At 35.4% G+C, this 18608-nt stretch overlaps 1 protein-coding gene across 1 annotated transcript; it reads right to left on the bottom strand.

The window, feature by feature from the left end:
* On the bottom strand, positions 1 to 3798 carry LOC110680306. Its single transcript, XM_021856141.1, has 7 exons — positions 3391 to 3798; positions 3254 to 3334; positions 2753 to 3201; positions 2512 to 2689; positions 1096 to 1283; positions 869 to 1037; positions 1 to 807 (listed from the first exon to the last, which is right to left on the bottom strand). Exons 1-7 carry the CDS (start codon positions 3464 to 3466, stop codon positions 362 to 364), a joined length of 1587 nt encoding a protein of 528 aa, XP_021711833.1. The 5' UTR covers positions 3467 to 3798; the 3' UTR covers positions 1 to 361.
* Between the last annotated feature and the right edge of the window lie 14810 nt (positions 3799 to 18608).

Below are 18608 nucleotides of genomic sequence, written 5' to 3'. Positions count from 1 at the left end.
CCTACATTTTTCTCTTCAAGTTCATTTTCGTTCGGAGCTTCATCGATGTTTGTGCTGGACAAATTATGATGTACATTATCCTCTGCATCGATATCGGGATCAATTGAATTCGGTGCAGTGTTGTTCACAGCAGGATGCTGGCTGGTTCGATCAGCATCAATCGGTTGAAACAAATTAGAATGTTTCGCCTTGACGTGTCGTTTGAATCGGTGCAAATTCTGGAATAAAGCTGATGGTACACATGCTGTACACGTGTACTTGAATGTCGTTGGAGTACTGTGATGGATTGTCAAATGATCGAAGACGTGTTGAATTGAATCGTACGGGCATTGGCATAAGTGACAATTCATGCTGCCGGCATTTAGTCTTTCAGGTACGCAAAAAGTTGAAGCAGTTGACTATTTTTCGCCTTTCGAGAGAAATTGATGCTGTAGAAGTGTTTTGCGATAAAACACCAGAACAACTCACAGCTTTCTGGAAAGTCGTAGTTATGGGCGAATTTCAATTTCACTGCTATATCCACACACCGCAAAAAAGTTGGTAGTTTGTATTGGAGTTTCGAAGTTACTACGTAGAATCCTGTTAGTTTATCCGTCTGGCCCACTACGAATATGCGCGGCGCGAATGGAATGTCATTCGAATGTTCGCTTCGTAATGATTCTACAGCTTCGATGAACTCTTCGTCAGTCGCACAAGCATAGCACATTTCAGTTTGTGCCTGGAGGATAGTTGGCAGTTTCCGTGATGAAGTACGGACAGGCTTAACGAGACCATGGAAAATGGTACAGCAAATGAAGTCACGAGTGTCTAGAATAATCAAATATTTGATTTTGAAATTGTTTCAAAGTTGTTAAACATGTTAGCTTACCCTTTGCCACAGATTGCGATTCCAGATGTGTTAGTAATTGACGCGAGTAGTCATCCTTCAAGCCGTTCAGTTCAATATACTCCAGGTAGCGTGGAACAAAACATTCCCAGTCGTCGAAAAAGTTAGAGGTAGCCACATACCGGTAAATTTGTTCAAAGTCAGCATCAATCTACATCAAAGGAAATTAGATTTGTGGAAAAATGTGTTTCGAGCAGCATAAAACATACCAATAGGTAGCCGTCTTCATCAGCTAGTCTTGGCCACTCAGCCACTACGTAAGCCTTATTCACGTCTGTCTCCTCCACAATTTCCCGCATGCGTAGTAAAAATGATTCTCGCCAGAGGTCCGTGACTTTTTCTGCTGGATGCTTGTTATTTCGGAGCCATGTTTTAATGGAACTTTGCCTTTTGATTTCTGAAATACATAATATATATTTAAATTAAAATAAATATCACACAATCTAAAATGATAAGGTACAGTAGTGGACGTGAAAAGTGGTGCATTATCAATGTACATAAATATTTTATAAACATACACTACCGGCCAAAAGAATGGAATCACTTCCCCGAGTATTGCAACACTCAATTTCAATATTACATTACATTAAAACAGTTTAGAATCGCCAGTAAGCAATAACGATAAGAGGTATTGCAATATTCAACACGAGTGTTGCAATATTCATTAAAGCGATTCCATACTGTTTTATGGCTAGTGTACACATAGGAGCAAATCATATTCTTGTCACTTTTGATTTACTTCAGCTTGTTGTTTTTGCAACAATAGCTTGCAATGAATTCTGATGCAAAATCATACAGGCTCAAAAAAAAAACCTTCAAAGAATGTTATGCAACTAATCAACTGATCCGTTAAGATTTTTTTCAGAGATCTCTAGAAATTGATTCCTCTACTAATTCTCCTATAAATGCTTCCAGTGATTTTTCAAAAGATGTTTATAGGACGTTCTTCATAATTTGCTTCATCAAATCCTTGAGCACTCCAACTTACCTCCAGTAATTTTTTAAGGAATTATTTTGTCTTTTTTGAAAAAGTTCTTGAACGAATTGTTTGAAAAAAAAATACTGAAGGAAATCTTAGGAGGAATCTTTGGAGTAATTAATAAAGGTATCCTTAAAGAAATTTCTAGTCCAATCTTAAACAAACCCTAGAAGATTCGAAGATTCTCGTAAGAAATTCCGGAATGCATCTCTGTGGTTGGGTTTTTGAAGACGTTCTGTGTTAATCTTGGAGAATGTTACAAGAATTGATGGAAGAATCAACAGATAAACCCCGAAGGACTATGGAAATATCTAAATTAATCTTTGGAGGCATTACTGATGGAATTTCCGAGTAACTGTTTTGTTGAGTTCTCTGAAGTAAAATTATAGAAGAAATTCCTTAGAAAAATGCGTGAGGTTATTCCACAAAACAAACAAACAAACTCCTTCGTTTGATTGATTCCTCTTTGGTCTCTTTTATCAGGCAAGAGGTTTAAAAAGTTCCTATTTTTAAGACACTGAGTCGCTACCAGCCCTGTATCAAAATAAAAAAATGCAAGATAGTTCCTTATCCTATAATCTTTTAGAAATTCGATGATATAACCACTTTCACTCTACTGTATCTTACCTTTAGTGATTGTCATTACCTTCCTTCGGCAGTATCAGAGCTTTTGCTTTAAAGATTTTCCAGTTATCGACAGGATTTTTCTTCTCCTGTTTGCTTTGCAGTAGATGCTGTTTGTTTCGATTGTGAAACCGATCATAAAGAATTCCGGATGGATGCTTCTTATTGATCGTTGCGTCCCGTGGGTTGAAGTACACTTCCTGTGAATAGATTAGATTAATATAAAATTAGAATTTACCGTTATTTACAATTCGAGAAATTACTGGGAGCTCTGGTGGAAATTTCTCTGCAATACATTGCGCGAATCGAGCCATATCTGGTATCCGGAAGTAGGTTTCGTTTGCGATATAATAATCCACTACTGTGTGTGCCAAATGTTTCCTGTGCTGAGCATCCAACCGTTGGTGCATTCGGTAGAACTGAGTCACAATCTTCCCCTTCTCATTTCTTTCAAGAATGTCCTCTAGGAGACTTAATGTGACCGATGTCGACAGAAGAGGATGTGTTGGACCTCGTATTGAACCATGCGTCGAAGGGCCTGGGTAATGGGAGCAGCTACTCGTTTGTTCCGGCTTGTATAGAGCGCTTTCCTCCCAGTGTTGCAGTTTTGCTCGCAGGGCGTGCTTATGACCCGTCCATTTCAAAACTGAAAAAATATCCGATAGCGCCGCTTCGTCGATGACCGCAAGGTATGACACGGTAACACCATGTCCTATAGAAAACGTTGAAGAAACTCTTGGAATGTAACAATACTTGTAACTTACCGATCAAAATAGAGTAAACCGATGCATCCAACTTCCACTGCTCAACTATCAATTCGCGGAGTGCTGGATTTTCATCACGGGCTGAAAAATCGAAGAAATAATATCTGATTTCCATTTCCGATTACAATCATACATACCATCAATTAACTCCGGATCTTCAAGAATTTCATCAACGATAACTTCAAGCTTATTATTATCACTTTCCTGCTTCATTTTACATTTTAATTAACATCAATAACATATTAAAAAATAAACAAACAAAACAACTTGACCGGTGCACGGCAAATGGCGTCCTGAAGTAAATAAGTGAGGTCGAAATATAAACGCACGCTAAAATCTACTCACTCGAGGTTCTTATTTTTACCATGGGCATGGTAAAATCGAGAACATTTTTCGTTAGTCATTACTGAAGCAGTAGTCAATTTAAATATAAGAGGAATAGCTTTTAACTACACTAATATGGTTAAAACTACGCGACATCACAGTTCAGCAACATAGTAATTTCAAAAAACATTGTTGTCATTAGAGACATAATTTCATTCAAAATAAAAATATTATGAAATAGTTGCGTTAACAACATTGTCATGATTATAATTACTACAACATTTGTTTCAGTGCATAAATTCTTTTGTTCTTTTGACTTTTACTGTGCGCCGTGTGTTGGTGTTGTCTCGCTCTCTCTCACGGTCAAATTGAAAACAGAGCGCACAGTAAAAGTCAAACGTTTTATAGCATGCATAGGCTCATTTTAACTCTCGTACCTCCGGTGGTATCCCGTCGCGAAAACATTAATAAAAATGATTTTTGAATAGTTTAGTGATCGCGATTTGTCTACAAGACGGCCACTGCAGTGGCCACTATTAACAGTGTATGACCCAACCGATTCCCCTTCATTCTATTTACCTTGACATAACAGCCCTTCTGGCAACCCTGTAACTGCTATTGATGATGAATAAATATCACTACTAGTTGAACTTCCAAAGCAGAAAGGTGTTTCTCTTGTTCGCTGCTGAGAAAGCCCTCGGGTGTGTTTTTTCCTCTGAGTGTTCTTCCTCGTGCCGCTCTTCAGGTTATGGGCTCCAGCATGGAAGACAAATCGAAAGTGTTCGCGTTCGACGGGAATAATTTCCATAACTGGAAATTTAGAATGGAGACGGTGCTAGATATGCACGATCTTCTGGATTGTTTAGTGCGCGACGCGGAAGAGGTCCCGGAGCTGCAAGTGGAAGCGGAGGATACGGCCGCTGTGAAAAGTGACAAAGAGAAAAAGTTCTCCGAGCGAAAAACGTGTGAAAAGAAGTGCAAATCGTTTATTGTTCAAGCGATCGACGATAACCAGTTAGAGCTGATTAAGGATTGCCGAACGCCGAAGCAGATTTGGAGCACACTCAAAAACGTTTTCGAACGTCGCGGTGTGGCTGGCCAACTGTATCTCCGCAAGCAGCTCCTCACGTTGCGGTACGTAGAGGGAGTTTGCCGGATGTCGGAGCATCTCTTGCGATTCGACAAGTTGATACGCGAGCTGAAGGGAAGCGGAGCGACCGTCGAAGAATCAGGGCGATGACATATTGCAGGAGTAGAGAAGGGATAAAAGGAGAGAAGAGAAAAGAGTCAAAGCTCTCTCAATGCAAACTATATGGAAAACGCGCTTACCTGGTATACTGAAGGCGAAGTAAAGAGGTTCAAAGAGATCTGTGGAAATCATTTGCTGCTTCGACGCGCAAGAACGCTAGTGAACGCTAGAGGAATATGATATGACTGCGCTCCTTCTTGGCGTAAATGGAGCACGGATCAGAACGTTTGCTAGTAAATTAAATCCACAAATAGGGAATTTTCTAATTAAATGAATTAACTTTTGTAACTTATCATAATTACAACTGATTTATTGATAAACTGTTACCGTGATGAATCAAAATCCGGACAGGACCAATATCCGGACACTCTGGTGAAATTCAATAATTTCAATGTTAAATATCCTTCCTAGTGTGAGAATATTATTCCTACTATTAATGTTAACTATTGCTGACCATTGTAACATGAATCGACATCAAGTCTTGTAAATCATTAACAAAGACAAAAACAAAAGTCGGTTCCGCTAGGACGCGTTTGCTTTCAACATTAACGATAACCAAAGAAATTCTACTCAATGCGCCATCGTGTTTCGGCGATTCATCACGCGTTTGTTACGTGCTTATCATATGTGATTTATGTTCTGTAGTGATTTGTTTATATTTTGTTCTCGGTAAAGTCAATAGTTTCGAAGAAATTAATGAAATGCATGTAATTCTGTGCTAGAAAAAGACTGTCCGGATACTTATATGTGTGGTTTCGAATCCTGACACAGTGTGTCAGCATACAATTTTTCAAAGTTCAAAAAGAAATACAACATCATAATTGTTCGAAAACCTGGAAAACTCGTTGAATGTTATACCGTTGTGATTTTAAATAGTATTAACTGAAAATGTTTGTAAATTATGTGTAATTATTGGGGGAACGACGCACATATCACAAGTAACCTACGTTTTATGATGTTTCTGTATAATCCAACAGAGGAACAACATTATTTTTACAAATCCATGAATCTTTGTATCGTGATATCAAGGTATGTTTAATGGTTTTTATTTTTTTTAAGAACAACTGCGATTTTTTGAATGTCCAGATTTTGATTCATGTGTCCGGATTTATGGACACGACATGATGCAGAATTAACTCAATTTTCATTAAATTCATTGTAAATTTGGTGAAAATTATCAAGTTCTAACCTAAAAGCTATCATCCCAAAGTAATATATAATAAAATAACGATTAACCAATCGTATGCAAGCATTTGAATATGTGTATCATCTTAGGTGTCCGGGTTTAGATGCATCACAGTAATCAATATTTTTGTTTTCTATATTATTTTATTGCTTTCTCCAGTTGATAACTACTTCAGAACATCTTTTATCATTAAATGTGGTGGAAGAATCCCTACTTGGTATTGTTGGCGAAAATGAAAAACTGTTTTCGATCGAAATGGCATTTGAATATAAACAAGAACAGGGGTGAATAATATTTTGCTTGTTCAGCACTAATCTCTCTTTTAAATATCTATATTTTTCAACATTTTTATTACAATCATGAATAATTATAATTCGTCAATCATATATTCCCTATTTCTATTTGTCTTGTTTCCTGTATACATTTTCCTCATAAATCGAGATAAAAAGATGTCGAGGAATATGATCAGTTGATCATGTAAGCTCAGGCTTTGATTTAAACTTTCATCAGTTTGAACATTCACTCTTGTATAATTTTCAGAGTACTCTTGGCTGTATGTGACTCCATTTTGCTGATTTGAAGAGCAGATTGTTCACTGTTAGATGATTTGACAGCAAATAAACAGAAATACAGAATGATAATACTGACATCTAAATTAGAAAAAAAAAATCAGATGGATTTTCCATCGAAAATTGAAATTCAAGGTAAAAGCAATATTCTCCGTCCCAACCTCACCTATCTAAAATAATCTATCCAGCCCAATGTGAAACAAAACCAAAACAACGCCATTATGGGTTCCGGGCAATTCGATCGGATAAACCTTAAGTAACTGTTTGTAAAACGCCTCTAAAAACAGGGAATCTTCCTAGAGTTCTTGATTACGATTCAATATCAAGCACCAGTTCAATAAAATTTTGTGAAATATTGTGTGCAACACTATCATCCAAAGAATTGCTGTTCCATTACTCGATATTTCCATGAGTCGATGGTCCCTCCAATATCGACTCATGGAGGTTTCACTGTATCTAGATATTTTGTGCAACACTATGGCTTACGTAAAACAAACTTGCTCCTTGTGGATCACTTGTCAATGCGGTATATAAAAAATCGACAAGGCATGTTTGATAACATCTCAAACTATATTACTTAGAACAGACAGAAAGCGAGGATGTGAAAGAGGAACGTACGCGTTGAAGGTCTCTCCATGCATGTTGTATGAAAATCGCGCTTACCTGGCATACTGAAGCGATGCGAAGAGGGATGGAAAGTGTGGTCTAGCGTGAAAGCAGTTCGTGTGGTGCTTCGACGCGCGAAAACGCTTGAAGATAATTTGAACTATTATTGGCAGCACTAATATTGCGCGTGAATTTCGAACTGATGAAAACAGTTGGGAGTAAACTAAATAAACAAACACAAAAGAAAAGTTCTTTTTTATATTTGAAAAAAAAAAAAAATGTGTGCTTTGTACCACTGAATTGATCTTATACATTAAATTCCCCAAAGCAAAATTATCACTCGGCCATTCCGTAGAAAAAAAAAGGAAAACCACAATGTTCCATGACTTATAAATAAGAGAGTCGATTTGTTATCAATCATTAAAACCATAGCTTTTACTTCAATAAAACGGGAAATTGCTCTCAAATTTGATCGATTATTACCCGTTCGCAAAATCAATATTTACTTAAAAATAAACTGCAATTGGAACCATTCGTGATCTTGTTTATAATATCGATGATTGAAGTTTAGAAAAGATTCCCATAAACCATTTAAAGTACTCGTAGAAAAGGTATGCAATTAACATACTATTTCATTCCATAGATACAAACAAGATATTATATCTATAACTAGTGTATTGTTTAAACTTCCAGTCGTCGCGCGGTTCACCACCGTCAAAACCACTACACTGCTGTTGAGGACGAAAAGCGAGTTTTTTTTTTCAAAAGTGTTGTACAAAATACAACAGCGCGACGACTGAAGTGTTAAGTGAATTTAAAGAAATTTTTCGTTCATAACAGCAGAAGTTTAATAATTTAATTTTGATTGGAAAAAGGCATTCAATTTCAAAATTCTCGAAAATTATAACTTTTTTTGAAAAAATATTCGGTAGGCTTGATAGATATCATTTTTTTAATGTCTTTATTTGTATCATTTCAAACATTACATTCATTTCTTCTGTGTGTTCTGTGTTATTAGACAACACTAGCATCCTAATTCTGTAAAACAAATTTAAGATTTTATTAACAACATATTACATTTCATTTGCTGTAGCAGTTCAGATTTTTAACAGGTGAGTTGATTTCACCTGCTTATAAGAGAAAAAACGCATTAATCGTGCCTGAAATTATCAATTATTTTATTTGACATTTGTTCCAATATTTCAACATTGGATATTTTATGTAACACATTAGTACTATACAAGGGAGGAAGCTTCAGAATCATTTTCAAAATTTTATTTTGAATTCTCTGAAGAGCTTTTTTAAAGACAATTTACACCGTCTTCAGCCATAGGCTGCACAGACTGAACATAACTAACATTAGACAACGGACACACGGAACAACCAGTGGACCAGTGAAGAATTTTTCGTTTGACGAAAAGTTTTCTCCGACTGGGGCGGGAATCGAACCCACACTCCATAGCACAATACGCCTAAACGACTGACGCCGCTAACCGCACGGCTACGAAGCCCACATTTCCTGGTTACAATCACAACAGCTAGTCCATATTGATACAGCATACAGCATGGTTGGTCTGAAAATTTGTTTGCATATCAAAAGCTTGTTCTTAAGACAAAGTTTTGATTTTCTATTAATAATGGGATAGAGACATTTTACATATTTGTTACATTTGACTTGAATGACCTCAATGTGATTTTTGAAAGTTAAATTCTTATCTTGCATGAGCCCTAGATAATTACCTTCATCTGACAAATTTATTGGAACCCCTCTCATCGTGTCAACATGTCTACTTGAAGGTTTCAAATAAAGAGCTTTTGGTTTACGTGGGAATATTATTAGTTGAGTTTTGGAAGCATAAGGAGAAATCTTCCATTTTTGCAAGTATGAAGAAAAAATATCCAAACTTTTTTGCAATCGACTACAGATGACACGCAGGCTTCGTCTTTTGGCGGAGAGGCCTGTGTCATCCGCAAACAAAGATTTTTGACATCCCTGACTCTGGTAAGTCAGATGTGAAAATATTGTATAATATTGGTCCCAAAATGCTGCCTTGGGGAACACCCGCTCTTACAGGAAGTCTTTCAGATCTGGAGTTCTGATAATTAACTTTAAATGTACGGTTTGACAGATAACTTTGAATTATTCTAACAATGTATGTTGGAAAATTATTTTTTTTTAATTTTACGATCAAGCCTTCAGTGCCAAACACTGTCGAATGCTTTTTCTATATCTAGATATGCAAGACCAGTAGAATAGCCTTCAGATTTTTTGGAATGAATCACTTTTTTTATACACGTAAAAGTTGATGAGTGGTCGAATGTCCATTGCGGAATCCGAACTGTTTATTGGCAAAAAATGAATGTTCGTTGATGTGGGCCATCATTCTGTTCAAAATGACTTTTTCAAAAAGTTTACTGATGGAGGAAAGCAAACTGATTGGACGATAGCTAGAAGCTTCTGCAGGATTTGTGTCTGGTTTCTAAATTGGTACAACCCTAGCATTTTTTCATTTGTCAGGAATATATGCTAATTGAAAACATTTGTTAAAAATATACTTTCGGGAAGTTTCTTGATGAGGATGTAAAAAATTCCATCATCGCCAGGAGCTTTCATATTTTTGAATTTTTCAATAATAGTTCTCATTTCTTCCAAATCAGTATCCCAGGAATTTTCGAAAACGTTCTCTTGATTGAGAATATTTTCGAAGTCCTGAGTAACTTGATTTTCTATTGGACTAGTAAGTCCTTAATTAAAATTGTGCGCGCTTTCAAACTGCATAGAAGTTTTCTTCTTCCAATGCCGGTATTGGCTTCTGAGGTTTTTTTTTAATTTTAGATAATTTCCAAAAATGCTTAGAGCCAAGGTACAATTGAGAAATTTTATTTTCAAAATTTTTGTTTCTTAATTGAGAAAAACGTTTCTAGATTTCTTATTTATTCTGTTATATTTTTCTCCAATTTTTATGTTGTTCCGCCCACGCAGTTACGGATCACCCACAGTGACGGATCACTTTGGCGTTCAACATCGAATAACTTGCCCAAAACATAAACGTTTACGTAAAACATGTTTTTCCCATGTTACACTATTTGTCTTCTACCATTTGTAATGTTCAACCGCTAAATAACGGTGTATTTTACAAATGTTTAGTTGGTACCACATAGCTATCATTATATGGTCGTTTTCTGTAAGAAGTGCCGTCAGCATTCATAAGCTCCCACAGGTGGTAAAATTCAAATGTTATAGCATAAAACATGCTCGTTCGCTTCGATTCAGTATGAATTCATCATTGGAAAACATATTTCTTGATTGTTGATTCTAAATACCAAATATTAGCACTTCTAACTAGTGATCCATAATATGGACCAGGAAATGATTGTTTACTACGGTTAGGGGCCGTCCATAAATGACGTAGCATTTTTTCCCTGATTTTCTAAACCCCCCTCCCCCCTCGTAGCATTTCGTCACAAATGCTGATACCCCCCCTTGGAAAATACGTAGCATATCAAACAACCCCCCCCCCCCCCCATTTTTAAACATTTTTGTAACATTTAATTTTTTGTTTTCCTCAGCAATTGGGTTAAAACAAAAAATTGAAATTTAGAAGTTCAATACAAAGTTTGATATTAATTACTGACTGAAATGTAAGGAAAATGTAACGAATAAAAGTTTGCAATGCAGTAGCGCTCAAAATTTGGAAAACAGTTTTAAATAAACTTTTTCCTCTGTAAGTTGTTGGCTAAATTGTATTAATTTGCTGTTGTTACCATGAAAAACAAGTTTACAGCTGAAAATATAGAAAAAAAATGAAAAATCTTGGATTGGGTTGATGAAGCTAAGAGTAACGAGTTAGGGTTAGATTTTATAATATGTTGAAAAGAAATTTTGTTATATTAGAGGATTGTTTTTTTTAACAGTCAACTCTTCACATCTCTATGTTCTATATCTCGTTATTTCTCCCAATGTCGATAATTTCGTAGGTCCCTTCATTCTGCATACAATTTGTCTCTCTACATTTCGATATCCTCCTTATCTCGATATCTCCATATCTCGATATCTCCATATCTCGATGAGATCCTGTTAATCTTTTGTTCCCAATTTTTTCTCTATACGTCCATATGACCAATATCGAAGGTTACTAGACGAATTTTTTGAGATCAAAGTAGATAAGAAACGTGCAATGACGACTGATTGTTTATTATTTTCTTGGTAACGGAGTGTTTTTCAATCTAGTATTCAAAAAAAATTTGTTCTTTGTCTCGATCTCTCCCTATCTCGATGATTCCGTCGATATCGAGATGTGGAGAGGCGACTGTAATTCATTTTTAGGAAATATATTTCCCTCCTAAATTGAAATGAATATTCGTCAATATTATCCAAATTCAAATCCATTTAGCAATCAGTGGTCAGATCCAGAAAAGATTACACTTGTAATATTTGGCATGTTCAGAAAATCCTAGCGATTATTATACAAATTATTCATCTTTATTAAGATTTCAGCTTAACTTCATTATCGTTCTCTATACTGAAGCAATCTTCAATTAAATACTAAAAAAGTCTTTCATCAAATTACCGAGTTATTAAGAAAATTGAATGGTCGACCAATATCGATATCACTCGAATCTGTTGTCCAGTCTTTTCCATCAATTTGTGTTAAGGCTATTCCATAAAGAGCATTGATATATCAAAACAAATCGATGAAATGATTGGGAGGAGATCTTCTGCAACATTGAAAGCATTATTCATGGAATAAATATCTTGTTTTAATGTCATATGTGCCAAAACGAACATATGTTTTTTTTAAAGAAATAAGCTCTAACAGAAAATATGAATAAAACTAAAACAATGTTTTCCAAGTCGTTAAACTGTTGATTTTTCATTAATTTATTTAACTTTTAATTTGTGTATTTATAAATTAATTTATTAAGACATGAATTTATATTTACAGCATTTAAAAAATCTGTTTGATTGCACTTATCAAAAAAATCTAAAATTTCTTAGAACTTTTTCAATCTTGTCATACGAATGTTTTAAAGCTGAATCATCAGTTGGGTTATGAACAACTTTATAAGCCAAACAAAGAAAAAAGAAGTTTGATAAATAATAACTGTATGTCATTTTTATCAGCGCTCCTCGTATTTGCTACGTGACTCGAAATGCTACGTCCACTAGCTAGGACCCCTCCCTCCCCCTCGTCACACATCGTCACAAATTCGTGAAGCCCCCCCTCCCCCCTAAAAAGCTACGTCATTTATGGACGACCCCTTATGGATCACATCCAAAGAATGTAGATTTCTTCGCACGCCATCGAGAAGCAGTCTTCCTGCTTGATGAGAAATGATTTTAACAAACTTGATACATTCTACAGAGTCGCCTTTACAGGCCTCTGTTGATGCGAATGGGACATGGGAAAGGAGAAGAAACCGAATAGAGCAGCCGTGCGCGCTCTCTCTCCGGTCGCAGGCAGCATGCTGTTGCCGAAGCACAAAATCAATGAAAACACGGAGCGCATTGAAACTCTTTCGAAACCTCTTCCAGTATGCCATACCATTTTTACCTCTTCTCTTCTCTTTTCGCCAACACTTCACTTCACTTCTCTTCTCTTTCAATATGTCATCGCCCTCAGGGCGATGACATATTGCAGGAGTAGAGAAGGGATAAAAGGAGAGAAGAGAAAAGAGTCAAAGCTCTCTCAATGCAAACTATATGGAAAACGCGCTTACCTGGTATACTGAAGGCGAAGTAAAGAGGTTCAAAGAGATCTGTGGAAATCATTTGCTGCTTCGACGCGCAAGAACGCTAGTGAACGCTAGAGGAATATGATATGACTGCGCTCCTTCTTGGCGTAAATGGAGCACGGATCAGAACGTTTGCTAGTAAATTAAATCCACAAATAGGGAATTTTCTAATTAAATGAATTAACTTTTGTAACTTATCATAATTACAACTGATTTATTGATAAACTGTTACCGTGATGAATCAAAATCCGGACAGGACCAATATCCGGACACTCTGGTGAAATTCAATAATTTCAATGTTAAATATCCTTCCTAGTGTGAGAATATTATTCCTACTATTAATGTTAACTATTGCTGACCATTGTAACATGAATCGACATCAAGTCTTGTAAATCATTAACAAAGACAAAAACAAAAGTCGGTTCCGCTAGGACGCGTTTGCTTTCAACATTAACGATAACCAAAGAAATTCTACTCAATGCGCCATCGTGTTTCGGCGATTCATCACGCGTTTGTTACGTGCTTATCATATGTGATTTATGTTCTGTAGTGATTTGTTTATATTTTGTTCTCGGTAAAGTCAATAGTTTCGAAGAAATTAATGAAATGCATGTAATTCTGTGCTAGAAAAAGACTGTCCGGATACTTATATGTGTGGTTTCGAATCCTGACACAGTGTGTCAGCATACAATTTTTCAAAGTTCAAAAAGAAATACAACATCATAATTGTTCGAAAACCTGGAAAACTCGTTGAATGTTATACCGTTGTGATTTTAAATAGTATTAACTGAAAATGTTTGTAAATTATGTGTAATTATTGGGGGAACGACGCACATATCACAAGTAACCTACGTTTTATGATGTTTCTGTATAATCCAACAGAGGAACAACATTATTTTTACAAATCCATGAATCTTTGTATCGTGATATCAAGGTATGTTTAATGGTTTTTATTTTTTTTAAGAACAACTGCGATTTTTTGAATGTCCAGATTTTGATTCATGTGTCCGGATTTATGGACACGACATGATGCAGAATTAACTCAATTTTCATTAAATTCATTGTAAATTTGGTGAAAATTATCAAGTTCTAACCTAAAAGCTATCATCCCAAAGTAATATATAATAAAATAACGATTAACCAATCGTATGCAAGCATTTGAATATGTGTATCATCTTAGGTGTCCGGGTTTAGATGCATCACAGTAATCAATATTTTTGTTTTCTATATTATTTTATTGCTTTCTCCAGTTGATAACTACTTCAGAACATCTTTTATCATTAAATGTGGTGGAAGAATCCCTACTTGGTATTGTTGGCGAAAATGAAAAACTGTTTTCGATCGAAATGGCATTTGAATATAAACAAGAACAGGGGTGAATAATATTTTGCTTGTTCAGCACTAATCTCTCTTTTAAATATCTATATTTTTCAACATTTTTATTACAATCATGAATAATTATAATTCGTCAATCATATATTCCCTATTTCTATTTGTCTTGTTTCCTGTATACATTTTCCTCATAAATCGAGATAAAAAGATGTCGAGGAATATGATCAGTTGATCATGTAAGCTCAGGCTTTGATTTAAACTTTCATCAGTTTGAACATTCACTCTTGTATAATTTTCAGAGTACTCTTGGCTGTATGTGACTCCATTTTGCTGATTTGAAGAGCAGATTGTTCACTGTTAGATGATTTGACAGCAAATAAACAGAAATACAGAATGATAATACTGACATCTAAATTAGAAAAAAAAATCAGATGGATTTTCCATCGAAAATTGAAATTCAAGGTAAAAGCAATATTCTCCGTCCCAACCTCACCTATCTAAAATAATCTATCCAGCCCAATGTGAAACAAAACCAAAACAACGCCATTATGGGTTCCGGGCAATTCGATCGGATAAACCTTAAGTAACTGTTTGTAAAACGCCTCTAAAAACAGGGAATCTTCCTAGAGTTCTTGATTACGATTCAATATCAAGCACCAGTTCAATAAAATTTTGTGAAATATTGTGTGCAACACTATCATCCAAAGAATTGCTGTTCCATTACTCGATATTTCCATGAGTCGATGGTCCCTCCAATATCGACTCATGGAGGTTTCACTGTATCTAGATATTTTGTGCAACACTATGGCTTACGTAAAACAAACTTGCTCCTTGTGGATCACTTGTCAATGCGGTATATAAAAAATCGACAAGGCATGTTTGATAACATCTCAAACTATATTACTTAGAACAGACAGAAAGCGAGGATGTGAAAGAGGAACGTACGCGTTGAAGGTCTCTCCATGCATGTTGTATGAAAATCGCGCTTACCTGGCATACTGAAGCGATGCGAAGAGGGATGGAAAGTGTGGTCTAGCGTGAAAGCAGTTCGTGTGGTGCTTCGACGCGCGAAAACGCTTGAAGATAATTTGAACTATTATTGGCAGCACTAATATTGCGCGTGAATTTCGAACTGATGAAAACAGTTGGGAGTAAACTAAATAAACAAACACAAAAGAAAAGTTCTTTTTTATATTTGAAAAAAAAAAAAAATGTGTGCTTTGTACCACTGAATTGATCTTATACATTAAATTCCCCAAAGCAAAATTATCACTCGGCCATTCCGTAGAAAAAAAAAGGAAAACCACAATGTTCCATGACTTATAAATAAGAGAGTCGATTTGTTATCAATCATTAAAACCATAGCTTTTACTTCAATAAAACGGGAAATTGCTCTCAAATTTGATCGATTATTACCCGTTCGCAAAATCAATATTTACTTAAAAATAAACTGCAATTGGAACCATTCGTGATCTTGTTTATAATATCGATGATTGAAGTTTAGAAAAGATTCCCATAAACCATTTAAAGTACTCGTAGAAAAGGTATGCAATTAACATACTATTTCATTCCATAGATACAAACAAGATATTATATCTATAACTAGTGTATTGTTTAAACTTCCAGTCGTCGCGCGGTTCACCACCGTCAAAACCACTACACTGCTGTTGAGGACGAAAAGCGAGTTTTTTTTTCAAAAGTGTTGTACAAAATACAACAGCGCGACGACTGAAGTGTTAAGTGAATTTAAAGAAATTTTTCGTTCATAACAGCAGAAGTTTAATAATTTAATTTTGATTGGAAAAAGGCATTCAATTTCAAAATTCTCGAAAATTATAACTTTTTTTGAAAAAATATTCGGTAGGCTTGATAGATATCATTTTTTTAATGTCTTTATTTGTATCATTTCAAACATTACATTCATTTCTTCTGTGTGTTCTGTGTTATTAGACAACACTAGCATCCTAATTCTGTAAAACAAATTTAAGATTTTATTAACAACATATTACATTTCATTTGCTGTAGCAGTTCAGATTTTTAACAGGTGAGTTGATTTCACCTGCTTATAAGAGAAAAAACGCATTAATCGTGCCTGAAATTATCAATTATTTTATTTGACATTTGTTCCAATATTTCAACATTGGATATTTTATGTAACACATTAGTACTATACAAGGGAGGAAGCTTCAGAATCATTTTCAAAATTTTATTTTGAATTCTCTGAAGAGCTTTTTTAAAGACAATTTACACCGTCTTCAGCCATAGGCTGCACAGACTGAACATAACTAACATTAGACAACGGACACACGGAACAACCAGTGGACCAGTGAAGAATTTTTTCGTTTGACGAAAAGTTTTCTCCGACTGGGGCGGGAATCGAACCCACACTCCATAGCACAATACGCCTAAACGACTGACGCCGCTAACCGCACGGCTACGAAGCCCACATTTCCTGGTTACAATCACAACAGCTAGTCCATATTGATACAGCATACAGCATGGTTGGTCTGAAAATTTGTTTGCATATCAAAAGCTTGTTCTTAAGACAAAGTTTTGATTTTCTATTAATAATGGGATAGAGACATTTTACATATTTGTTACATTTGACTTGAATGACCTCAATGTGATTTTTGAAAGTTAAATTCTTATCTTGCATGAGCCCTAGATAATTACCTTCATCTGACAAATTTATTGGAACCCCTCTCATCGTGTCAACATGTCTACTTGAAGGTTTCAAATAAAGAGCTTTTGGTTTACGTGGGAATATTATTAGTTGAGTTTTGGAAGCATAAGGAGAAATCTTCCATTTTTGCAAGTATGAAGAAAAAATATCCAAACTTTTTTGCAATCGACTACAGATGACACGCAGGCTTCGTCTTTTGGCGGAGAGGCCTGTGTCATCCGCAAACAAAGATTTTTGACATCCCTGACTCTGGTAAGTCAGATGTGAAAATATTGTATAATATTGGTCCCAAAATGCTGCCTTGGGGAACACCCGCTCTTACAGGAAGTCTTTCAGATCTGGAGTTCTGATAATTAACTTTAAATGTACGGTTTGACAGATAACTTTGAATTATTCTAACAATGTATGTTGGAAAATTATTTTTTTTTAATTTTACGATCAAGCCTTCAGTGCCAAACACTGTCGAATGCTTTTTCTATATCTAGATATGCAAGACCAGTAGAATAGCCTTCAGATTTTTTGGAATGAATCACTTTTTTTATACACGTAAAAGTTGATGAGTGGTCGAATGTCCATTGCGGAATCCGAACTGTTTATTGGCAAAAAATGAATGTTCGTTGATGTGGGCCATCATTCTGTTCAAAATGACTTTTTCAAAAAGTTTACTGATGGAGGAAAGCAAACTGATTGGACGATAGCTAGAAGCTTCTGCAGGATTTGTGTCTGGTTTCTAAATTGGTACAACCCTAGCATTTTTTCATTTGTCAGGAATATATGCTAATTGAAAACATTTGTTAAAAATATACTTTCGGGAAGTTTCTTGATGAGGATGTAAAAAATTCCATCATCGCCAGGAGCTTTCATATTTTTGAATTTTTCAATAATAGTTCTCATTTCTTCCAAATCAGTATCCCAGGAATTTTCGAAAACGTTCTCTTGATTGAGAATATTTTCGAAGTCCTGAGTAACTTGATTTTCTATTGGACTAGTAAGTCCTTAATTAAAATTGTGCGCGCTTTCAAACTGCATAGAAGTTTTCTTCTTCCAATGCCGGTATTGGCTTCTGAGGTTTTTTTTTAATTTTAGATAATTTCCAAAAATGCTTAGAGCCAAGGTACAATTGAGAAATTTTATTTTCAAAATTTTTGTTTCTTAATTGAGAAAAACGTTTCTAGATTTCTTATTTATTCTGTTATATTTTTCTCCAATTTTTATGTTGTTCCGCCCACGCAGTTACGGATCACCCACAGTGACGGATCACTTTGGCGTTCAACATCGAATAACTTGCCCAAAACATAAACGTTTACGTAAAACATGTTTTTCCCATGTTACACTATTTGTCTTCTACCATTTGTAATGTTCAACCGCTAAATAACGGTGTATTTTACAAATGTTTAGTTGGTACCACATAGCTATCATTATATGGTCGTTTTCTGTAAGAAGTGCCGTCAGCATTCATAAGCTCCCACAGGTGGTAAAATTCAAATGTTATAGCATAAAACATGCTCGTTCGCTTCGATTCAGTATGAATTCATCATTGGAAAACATATTTCTTGATTGTTGATTCTAAATACCAAATATTAGCACTTCTAACTAGTGATCCATAATATGGACCAGGAAATGATTGTTTACTACGGTTAGGGGCCGTCCATAAATGACGTAGCATTTTT

The sequence above is a fragment of the Aedes aegypti genome, unplaced genomic scaffold (assembly GCF_002204515.2).
Source record: "Aedes aegypti strain LVP_AGWG unplaced genomic scaffold, AaegL5.0 Primary Assembly AGWG_AaegL5_hic_scaff_117_PBJ_arrow, whole genome shotgun sequence".
Classification (NCBI taxonomy): Eukaryota; Metazoa; Arthropoda; class Insecta; order Diptera; family Culicidae; genus Aedes; species Aedes aegypti.
Note: the sequence above shows the minus strand (reverse complement) of the source record. Positions and strands in the feature narration are given on the sequence as shown.